The sequence below is a fragment of the Arachis hypogaea genome, chromosome 8, assembly GCF_003086295.3.
Source record: "Arachis hypogaea cultivar Tifrunner chromosome 8, arahy.Tifrunner.gnm2.J5K5, whole genome shotgun sequence".
NCBI lineage: Eukaryota > Viridiplantae > Streptophyta > Magnoliopsida > Fabales > Fabaceae > Arachis > Arachis hypogaea.
Genome location: NC_092043.1, coordinates 48,395,531 through 48,406,579, shown reverse-complemented (window position 1 = coordinate 48,406,579; position 11,049 = coordinate 48,395,531). Strand labels below are relative to the sequence as shown.

The 11,049-nt window shown below is 34.2% G+C and overlaps 1 protein-coding gene across 1 annotated transcript; it reads left to right on the top strand.

Moving 5' to 3' along the window:
- The first annotated feature begins 215 nt into the window (after positions 1–215).
- On the top strand, positions 216–10,054 carry LOC112708001 (translation factor GUF1 homolog, chloroplastic). Its single transcript, XM_025760082.3, has 22 exons — positions 216–533; positions 661–837; positions 1,453–1,539; positions 2,195–2,251; positions 2,369–2,434; positions 2,640–2,702; positions 3,027–3,071; positions 3,199–3,299; positions 4,259–4,355; positions 4,566–4,637; positions 5,017–5,171; positions 5,309–5,366; positions 5,595–5,675; positions 5,802–5,888; positions 6,038–6,109; positions 6,228–6,362; positions 6,468–6,541; positions 7,876–7,963; positions 8,786–8,863; positions 9,108–9,183; positions 9,490–9,530; positions 9,738–10,054. The coding sequence occupies exons 1-22, from the start codon at positions 228–230 to the stop codon at positions 9,831–9,833; spliced, it is 2,112 nt and encodes a 703-aa protein (XP_025615867.1). The 5' UTR covers positions 216–227; the 3' UTR covers positions 9,834–10,054.
- The last annotated feature ends 995 nt before the right edge of the window (positions 10,055–11,049 follow it).

The following is an 11,049-nucleotide window of genomic DNA, read 5'->3' as shown; positions in this document are numbered from 1 at the left end:
ATATTTCGTCCCATAGTAACATTTCAAACATGTGAAAGTAAAAGCATTTTAGGAAAGTTTTTTATTTTTTTTTGTTTTCCAAGAGAAACAGGTTAACCATCGTGTTGCCGAAGCCCACATGTGCCAATCCAAATTGGGCTTTCGATTTAAAAATGAGCCCAGCCCAATAGGCCCAATTTCAAATCAAGAAGCAAGTGGTGGGTCCCCACGCGCGCGCATTCACAAGAATGAAGCCGAGACCAAAGTTTACAGAGAGTTCAATGGCCGCAGAAATTTGTCGCGCGTCTCCTCTCTTATCCGTTAAAACTCAACTTTTCCACGCGCCACCATCACCAACCACCACCACCACCACCACTACCAGCAGATTCCACACATCATCTCATTCCAAAACTTCCTTATTCTCTCATCGCGTTCTCAATCTAAATGCCTCTTTCTCCGCTGTCCGTCGCCGCAGCTCCGCCGTCATCTGCCAGGCTAACACTCTCTTCGAGATCGACTCCGTCGCAAAAGCTGGCCAAGACCGTCTGGAAAAGGTTCTTTTCTACTCGTTCTTCATCTCGTTACTTTTTTTTTGTACGCTTCGGATTGCGAATTTCGAAGTAACTCACTGAACTGAATTTTCTGCTTCATCCCCCCCCCCCCCCCCCGCGTATGTGGAAGGTGCCGGTGTCGAATATAAGGAACTTCAGCATAATTGCGCATATTGATCACGGGAAATCCACGTTAGCAGATAAATTGCTTCAGGTTACTGGCACCGTTCACCAGCGAGAGATGAAGGACCAGTTTCTCGATAACATGGACCTCGAGAGAGAACGAGGCATCACTATTAAGCTCCAGGTTCTTGTTATCGTTACCGTTAACATCTCCCTAATTTGTTGTGAATATTAGTATAGGTATCTTATGTTTAATTAACTAGCGAGGAAATGCGAGAAAAATGTTAGAAGGAGCAATGGAATGGTAGTAGAGACCAAAGAGAGACATCTGAGTTTCCGAGAAACTGAATAATTCATGTTTGTGTTGGTTTGCAATGAGCGGTTACTAATCTCTAACAGCTATTAACTAACTTGAAGTCTTGAAATGATTACAGCTGTTACAAACACCTACGTGACAGTGACCGAAGGTGTGGGAGCTCATACAGCTTCAGATACTCTAATTGAGTTTCTCATGGTTTTCTTAGTTAAATTTCTATGGAATTATTGATATGCTCCCTTTTTTTTAATTTTTAAAATCATTTTCTTTAGAACGGAAAGGAACTCTTCTTTGATTGACGCAATCTTTTACGCAGAAGTGTGGTAAAGTGGGCTAGGAAGTCTGGCGTAAAATTTTGTTAAATAGTAGTGTATCTTATGTTAGAGATGGGTGGCATTTTGGAGCAAATTAATTTTTGATTGCATTTCAAAATTAAAATCTGTAGTGTGTGAGAAAGCATTTTATTAATTTTAATCATCGCAGGCAGCTCGAATGCGGTATGTGTTTGAGAATAAACCATATTGCTTGAATTTGATTGATACTCCCGGGCATGTTGACTTCTCGTATGAGGTATGTAAAGTTGTAAAATAATACTGTAGTATGCCTTTTATCTTGTATGGGTTTGTTTCTTTTTGCTCAAACTTATGAACCTCAATTAGATGTAACTCCATAGTTAGAGCTTCTTTTTTTGTGTTGTCAAGAATTAATTCAGAAAAAAAAGAAAGCCTAGGCACAAATACGGTTCTTTTAAATGATTTTTTTTTTTTACAATAAATTGCATTTTTCTATATTTGAACAAAAAGGGGAAAAGGGTATTATTTCTTTTTACCTCTCATTCACTCTTCTTTCATCCTCTGTTGTCACTTAGAAACCATTCTTATAAAATTCATTAGTCTGTGATGTCTTTGGTTGTTTTCTATTTTAGCCAATCTTGACAAAGGCTGCTAAAAATATCAGTTAAATCAATTGCATTTCAGGCTTATTTTTTGGCTTTTTTGAATTATGTTTCACGTTGTCAGTTTACAAAATTGAATTTCTGTATTACACATTGTTATTTGAATGTTTGTTACTAATATTAAGTTTGACCTCCCCGAGTACATTATTATTATTATTATTATCCTTTTAGGATTGGAGGGTGGGGGAAGGGAGTAGAATCTACTCACTTCTCAAACATTATTGGAATGATAATAATACTATGGTTTATGACTATATCATCTGTGGCTAGGTTTCTCGGTCACTTGCTGCATGTGAGGGTGCTCTTCTTGTAGTAGATGCTTCTCAGGTGATTCTTTCTCTTTTGTTCTCTTCTTTGGTTGCTTGTCCTTTATCATGCAAGGGTGATCTACTTGGAGTAGATGCCAGCTTCTGCTCTTCACTGAAACTAGTTTCCAAATCACAGGGAGTAGAAGCACAAACGCTAGCTAATGTTTATTTGGCCTTGGAAAACAATCTAGAAATTATCCCGGTAAGAATGTTGTTCTTGACTGTTCTTATATGTAGTTTTATAGTAATTCATTGAGAATTGCTGTATCCTCTATGAATGTTATTTTTGAAGTTATTTGAAATTAAAAGCTTAAGTGTTTTCTCCCTCCAAAAAAGGCCACTGCAATGTCTTCACATCCACAAAAATTCTACTTCTTTGCAAATGATTTTGTAAGACTGTCTGACAGGTTTTGAACAAGATAGATCTTCCGGGTGCTGAACCAGATCGAGTTATTAAGGAGATTGAAGAGGTTTGTTTGTCAAATGTCAATTTATTTCCCTGATGTTGTCATACTCGTAACTTTTCTGCTTGAAGGGGAGAGAGACATAAATATGTGCTCTTTCTCGATTGAAGTTTGTTTTCATTCAACATCCTAAAATCTGACATGCCCTAGTTTAAGTACTTCAATCAGAGTGGTTATAATTTATGCATTGGGAATTTTGAAATTTATGAATATGTCTATTGGGGCTTCCTTGCTTGAGCATTGCTTATTTTTCTATTCTGTATTTACAAATTATAGAATCATGCTTACATTATTCATAAGGAGATTCTAACTTGAGCTGATTTCTTGTAGGTTGTGGGTCTGGATTGTAGCAATGCTATTCTGTGCTCCGCAAAGGTTAGTTATTGTACTTTTATGTCCAGTGCTTTTGTATGGTTTAAGTAGGTTCAATATTTTTTATTATCTTTGATGTGTAACTGTATATACCATTATTAGGACATAATTCATTTACATTATTGTGTAGGAAGGAATAGGTATAATTGATATTCTCAATGCAATTGTTGCGAGAATTCCACCACCTGCTGATACATCACAAAGGCCATTAAGGGCTTTAATATTTGATAGGTACACTTGCTATCTGACAATGATATCAAATGATGCCATTTGATGATGAATATATGACTTAATGGAGCCAATAGATGATGGAATCACATCATTGTCATTTAAAATTTGAATGACATTGACAATATGAAATAAGTTTGGTAAGGTTCATATAATCTAAAAAAGATGACATTGACACCTCAAGTTTGACTCAGTTGGCTTATTCAAGGGTTAAGTTTCCATTCGTAAGGTCCAATTATATTTTATCTAATTTGTTTCCATGTAGTTTTGTTTTTGCATACCTAGCTTCATGTATGTTCAAGGATCATAACTTAGTGCATCAAGCTGGAATGTCATGTGTCCATATAATGCAATGGTTATATAGGGCTGAATGTTGGGCAGTAAAAGCCAACAAGAAAATAAGCTTGATGTGATGGTGATGAGGGTGTTGCAAGAGATGAGTGGGCACCACACTAGACTGGATAGGATTAGGAATGACTATATTAGATAGGGAAAATTGTTGAGAAGATGATAGAACCTCATCTTATGTGGTTTGTACATGTTTGGAGAAGGTAAAGACCCCAATAAGGAGAGTGGATTAGTAGTCCTATAACTTGAGGTAGGTAGAGAGAGACCTAAAAATCCTATATGTTTTTATTTACTTTTAACTAATTTGTTTACTTTTGATAAAATGAAGAAGATCGTTAAGATGAAGAAAACTCTAGGGGAATTTATGAAAGCATATTTAGAGCATCATGAGATACTTGATCCATGTAACAAACCCCAACTAGTGGGACAAGTATTAGCAGTTATTATTGTTGTGTAATGCAAGACTTCCTCACAAAAGTGTACTATTCGCGGGCATAAACTTCATTTAATGAGTAGGATAGATTAAATCTCCTTTGCACGTTGTGCCAGCTTTATTTTATGTGACTATTGAACCCTCAAGTACTCATGTTTTGTTTACATGAATCTTAGTGCAGTTACTATGATCCATATAGAGGTGTTATTGTATACTTCCGGGTTGTGGACGGGACTATAAAGAAAGGTGATAGAGTCTATTTTATGGCTAGTGGGAAGGTAAATTACTTCTAATGATCTCTTACATTTGGTATCATAGTTTAGTTTAGTGGAATGAAACATGTTATCATAGTTTCCTATCTGTAGTTTCGTTCATTAAGTCTTAAAGTAAAATTAGAATAAGTTCCAAATACCCTTTCCTTTATTAAAACTTTGCTTTTGTGTTCACTTCCATTTTCCAATAAACTAATGTGGTTTATTAAACTATAGGATTATTTTGCTGATGAAATTGGAGTTTTGTCTCCGAATCAACAAGAGGTTAAAGAATTATATGCTGGAGAGGTAAAATAATAGTTCTGATGAATATAATTATCAGGTTTATGTATTTCGTATTGCTTATTGTATTTTTGGTTATTCCATCTTTTCTTTCCATCCTGTCATATGTGCACATTCTATGAAGCATGAATCACTGATATCATGTAAATGACTTGAAATAGTGAGATAACAATTATGAGTACATGACACTGTTGCATTGTTTCTCCTGTGTATACAACAGATCATCAATAAACCAACGAGGCTCCTTCTTAAACTGAAACAATCTCTTGCAACATATTTTGCTAGCATGACAATTTTGTTCAATGGAATTATTTTTTTATTTTTATTTCTTGGTAATTTTTTTAATCCATTCTAGACTTCTATATCTTTTATTGTGCTTTAACAGGTGGGCTACCTGTCGGCGTCAATAAGAACAGTAGCTGATGCCAGAGTGGGTGACACAGTGACTCACTATGGTCGAAAGGCAGATCAATCACTCCCTGGATATGAGGAAGCGACTCCTATGGTGTTTTGTGGCCTGTTTCCTGTTGACGCTGACCAGTATTTATTTTTACCTCTTTTTCTTTTAATCCCTATTTGATTCCCCCTGCGGTTTCCCTTGCTTTCTTGAGACTTCTATATTTACCCTTGAATATCTCTGGAATTTAATTGTTTTCTTATTTTCCTTCTGATGGCAGATTTCCTGATCTACGTGATGCCCTTGAGAAGCTACAACTTAATGATGCTGCACTGAAGGTGGCCTTGAACTGATATACAAGAAAATATGCATAGAATTTTCTTTAAATTATGCCAAGTGGTATCTTTATGCATAATTTCTCTTGATTTCATGTATTTGTTAGTTATCTTACATTTGTTGGTAAACAATTTTTCCACAGCTATGATTTCCGATTTTCTTATATTTTAGCTGACTTTGGTAGGATTTGTACTGGTTATTTAAAAATGTTATTCTTTTCTGGTTTCCAGTTTGAACCGGAGACTTCAAGTGCCATGGGATTTGGGTTTAGATGTGGGTTTCTGGGTCTTCTCCACATGGAAATTGTCCAGGTTGGATTTGTTTTGAAGCATATGCTCTTTGACTTTCATAGAATACCTATACGTCACTGTTCCTTGACGCATGGTTTGTACTTTGTACCTTGGAGTAACGTTAGAAACCTTGTATTATCTTTACAGGAAAGACTTGAGAGAGAATACAATCTGAGCTTGATAACTACCGCTCCAAGTGTTGTTTACAGAGTGAACTGTGTAGATGGAGATACTGTAATTTCTTCTTATCCCTAAGCTCCATTTCTATGTAATACAGTTTATTGTATTTTTTATCGGTGAACTATTTATTAAAATAAAATTCTTTCTATATTGTTTATATATTTGTCATATGAAGACTATCATTTTGTGAAAATTATTTGAAGGTTGAATGCTCGAATCCATCTTTACTTCCTGAACCTGGAAAAAGGAGATCAATTGAGGAGCCATATGTTAAGGTAATTTGCTGTGCTAAATCAAAGCAGTACTGGATTTTTATTTTATTTTTCTTCTTTTCTTTTCTTTATTTAAAAAAAAAAAACAAATTTTTACTTGGATGTAATGTAACTTGTACAGATTGAGATGCTTTCGCCAAAGGATTATATCGGGTCACTTATGGAACTGGGACAAGACAGAAGAGGATTGTTTAAAGAAATGAAGTTTATCACTGAAAATAGAGCATCAATCACCTACGAAATACCACTAGCGGAGGTAATCTCTCGCATTCATTCTTGACAATTTACCCTTTAAACTCGTGCTTAGTTTGTAAGTGTTTGCTTTCAACTTTCTGAATCTCTCTGAATATCAACTTTGTAGATGGTTGGTGATTTCTTTGACCAGTTAAAGTCGAGAAGTAAGGGTTATGCTAGTATGGAGTATACCTTTATCGGGTAATTGTTTATGGAAGTATAGTTTATTGATAATAGTTATGAGGGATTCTGCTGGATTAAAACTATTGACTTTTGTTAAAATCCCCCGTTTTTTTATTCATAAATAGTTAAATGGGAAATCCAGCAATTTTGGGATTATAAATTAATGTAGATTTTGTCATCTTCTAGTAAACAAATGACTGGGAGTATCTAATTATTTGCTGACACTAGTATAAATTAATGCTGCATATTCAAGTAAGCTGTTGGTTGCCACTGTTGGCATTCAGTTCTATGTTATATCTAATATGCTGACCTAGAAAAGAGACAATAAATAGAGAAAAACTGAATATCTGAGTTTAGTCAACCTTCTACTCTAGATCAAAGTAATCTGGAGGTAGAAGAATAGGTTACGATGTTAAGGTGGTTTGAGAGATCCTTTATCTCCCTCTCAACCAATAACTTATTCCTTTTCTTTCCTTTTCCCTTGCCTACTAATATACTATCCACTTCTATCTAATCAGAGGCCATCCCTTATCAATATCCTTTTTATACAACATTAACCATGCCATATCTAATTAAGCTTGCTTTCATAAGAAAAGTCATGCAATTTGGCTCTGTCCGGATCCATATTGTCGTACCTTTCTCCGTGTTAAATGGTTTGTCCTAGTGGTTTTTGGGGTCTTCTGGTTCCTTTTTGGATTATTATCTCTGTTTGATCTACTTTTGTCATTGGAGACAATGGTTTTGCTTTCTGATTTGACCAAACTGCTTTAGACAATCATCTACAATGGTTTTGCCTTATCCTAAAGCTTTCTTTTACAACTTTCTCCTAGATACCTTCATTCCTTGTCTTTGTGTACTTGCATAGCCACTCATCTACATAGTTCTCATGTATGCTCAATGTGCTTTTTATACTCCTCTTTGCACCTAGTTTTCTAACATTCACTAGCCACAGGTTCCTTAGCTGTTCAGTAGAATATTTAGTGGTGTTTTCACACTTCATGATTACAAATTTGAGATGAAGCATTTCTTGATTTAATACATCCAGTTTTGAATATTGACCCCGGCAATTTTGATATGATCCCCAGTTGTTACCTACAATAAAAGCGTTACTCTCATATTACACTTTCAAACAATATTCTTCATCTTACTTTTAACATCCCTTTTATCCAGAATTACTCTCAGCTTCTCAAATTTAAATATGGACCTCCAATGAATTTTTCATTCTGAGGCGCGTAATACTTGGATTTATAATTCTAAGCTATCCTTTTCCTTTGTTAAATGAAATTGTATAGTCCGTCTGAGAAGCTTGTTTTTCCAATATGTTCTAATATTTTCTATTCTTTAATTATCAGGTACAGAGAAAGTGATTTAATTAAACTTGACATATTGATAAATGGTGACAGTGTGGAGCCATTGGCTACGATTGTCCACAGAGATAAGGTAATTATTTTGCAGTCTATACATGGTTTAGAGATAAATATCTGACCCTCTAGAAATTTTAATTAATATAAATTGCTTCTGAATTTATTATAGATATATTAAGGGATCAAATTGGATTGGGAAAAATAATTGATGTGTTAATTTCACTGCCTATTTTTTGGGTTGGAGAGGGAAAAAAAGGAGGGGGAGAGAGGGGGGGGGGGGAGTTAGCCATTCATCAGCTGCATTGCAGTTGTTTAGCTGCACGTGTTCAAGCACTTGAAAGGAAAAAAAAAATATCAAGTAATCCTATGAGTTTCTGCACTACAGTTTTAAAGAATACCTTCAATAGTTGAATATTTTTGAGATTCTGTTTAATAAATTTTGGCGTTTGATCTTGACTTGGTATTACATATTTCATCATGAAATAGTGAGTGGTTCAAGTTTTTCAGCTTCCATTCTTCATAGTTAAGCTGAATTATCAGTGCGGAAAAATTAGCATTGTAAACTTTTTCTATGTGGGCACGTTAGTCCCTAAACTTACAAACTGTAAGACAGATCAATCGTTTTTTGTGAGTTTTGGTTGTTTGGAGGAGGGACTTAAAATATATCATTTTGTAAGTTTTAAGGACTGATCTATCTCGTAGTTTTTAAATTTAGGAACTACCGGTCTAATAAACAAAGATCAGGGACTGAAGTGCTCACTCAAAAGAGTTTGAGGACTACTTTGATATAGTTGGTCCTTGATATTTGAACCCTGAATCCAAGAGTATCGAGTCCACTATTTTATGCTTATAATTTGACGTCATAAATTTACAAATTTGACATAGGCTTGTGTGGCAGGCTTATTCTGTTGGAAGGGCTTTGACTCAAAAGCTGAAGGAGCTCATACCACGTCAAATGTTTAAAGTACCAATCCAAGTAAGAATTGGGCACTCATTTCGTGCTAACGCTATCTTAAAAATAATATAATATTCTCTTTTCTAATTCTCCTTCTTTATATGCTTTGAATATCATTTTAATATTTTACTTTTTCTTTTTCTGCTCAAGAAATGCTTTATTTACTAGATGTTAATTATTCTTTATTATTATTATTATTATTTGGCATAAGAATTCATTCAGAAAATTAACCACAATAATATATGTATTTTTGTCTCTGTTGCAGGCATGCATAGGATCAAAAGTGATTGCTAGTGAAGCTTTATCTGCAATAAGGAAGGATGTCTTAGCCAAATGTTATGGTAATACAAGTGGCAAACCTTGTTGGTTTAGCAGAATAATTACTCACATGTAATAGAAAAGAAAACTATACTTCGAATAAGGAGGCTTAAATAATTTGCAGTTTGAATTCTGATTGTGTCAAGTCTCTTCTTTAACATGTTCAGGTTTTCTCCTTTGTGTTCTCTATTTTGAAAATGAATGTTCCTTCCATGTAAATCTTATGAACAATATTTTGCATGACAAAGTTTCACTTTGATTCCCTTGCCTTTCTGGTTGCCTGGGTTGCTGTTTGACAATTTTTTTCATGTTCGATGTCATTTTTCTAGGTGGCGACATTTCGAGGAAAAAGAAGTTACTTAAGAAACAGGTACTGCCCGATCAATATAAGTTGATAGTTTCAGTTATCAATCAAGATAGCATGATGCATTCACCTTAAATAGTATTTCTTCCTGTATCAAAGAAAATGGTTTTGCTTGCATCAACAGGGAAACACGAAACTGGTTTCATAGCAAGTTGATGTTAGTGTCATTTTTGAAGATTGTTCATAATGGTATCATTCTCTTTCTGCTGTCAGGCTGAAGGAAAGAAAAGGATGAAGTCCATTGGTAAAGTTGATGTGCCTCAAGAAGCTTTCATGGCGGTCTTGAAATTGGAAAAGGAGGTGATATGATCACGTATACATGTAACGTAAGTTGCAGCATTATCTGAAATTTGTAAATATAAAGTGGAAATTCAAAACCTCGATGTATTACTGCTTTGGTATAACGGTCCAAGTATTGTCCTTCAATGATTTTAAGCTGCATACAGTGCAAGATTTTGTGATTTTGACTCGGTTCCCTTAAGGGAGGAAAAAAAAGAAAAAAGTTGAAGCATAGCACAATTATTCTGTCAGGTAGTGTTGACTGTTGATCATATTAAGATTTGTGTTCGTATGTCAGACACGCACTCATCTAAAAATACTTTATATTTTGAGAGAAAAATAAATAGGTCTTTGACTTTTTGTCTTGCGGACATTTTCGTCCTGACCATTAAAAATACTTTTAAATTTCTCGCTTGTACAAAACTTGGACGGATCAGTCTCTCCATCTAAGACCCAATGGAAAAATGCTGGTCACGCGCAGTGGCGGAGCTTAATTCAGACAAGGGGTGGCCATGGCTCCCCCAAACTTTTTATAAAAAAATTAGTAGTATTTTTTCAAAAGATAAAAAATAATTCAATTGGTTTAAATATTTTATTATGACTTAAAGTACTCAATAAGTTCAATAAATAACACTTTCTCTATCTTTAAGTTTACATATAAAAATTAGATGTTTTTTATTTATTTAATTTAATATTATTTTATATTTTACTATTTATTTAATTTAATTTTTTATATAATAAAAAATAATAGAATATTCAATAAGTAATAATATTATTATATTTGTATAAATTGATAAAAAAATTTAATAAATATTATAAATTTTAATATTTGTCTTTCTAACTTCTTCTTTAAATATTCTACAGGATATATATTCAAATTTTTATATAAAATAATAATGAAAAATCAAAGAATTGATGCATTTTTTAAGAGGAAGGCTAATATTTAAGAAGAAAAACATATAATTTTTACAGTATCAACACCTGTAGATAATTGTGAGATGTAACCTTTAAAAGTTCAAAAAGTTACCTTAATTTTTTAGAACGAGACCTTGAAAAACGGCTTTAAATTTGGCAATATCACTCAAACCAGAGAGATTAGATTAGACGAACTTATCTTAAATGGGTCCATATCAAAAGCATTTTGACAATTATCTTCTATGTGGCCCCCCAAAATTTTGTTTTAAGTTCCGCCACTGGTCACGCGTATGCGTGGGTCACGCGTAAGCGTCGCTTGGCAAACTTCCCT

Excerpts from the sequence above, each read along its gene's own strand:
- LOC112708001 (XM_025760082.3), top strand. The coding sequence starts at position 228 with ATGAAGCCGAGACCAAAGTTTACAGAGAGTTCAATGGCCGCAGAAATT. Across the intron at positions 5,172-5,308 it reads TTTCCTGTTGACGCTGACCA|ATTTCCTGATCTACGTGATG; the intron begins GTATTTATTTTT and ends TTCTGATGGCAG. Across the intron at positions 9,184-9,489 it reads TGTCTTAGCCAAATGTTATG|GTGGCGACATTTCGAGGAAA; the intron begins GTAATACAAGTG and ends TCATTTTTCTAG.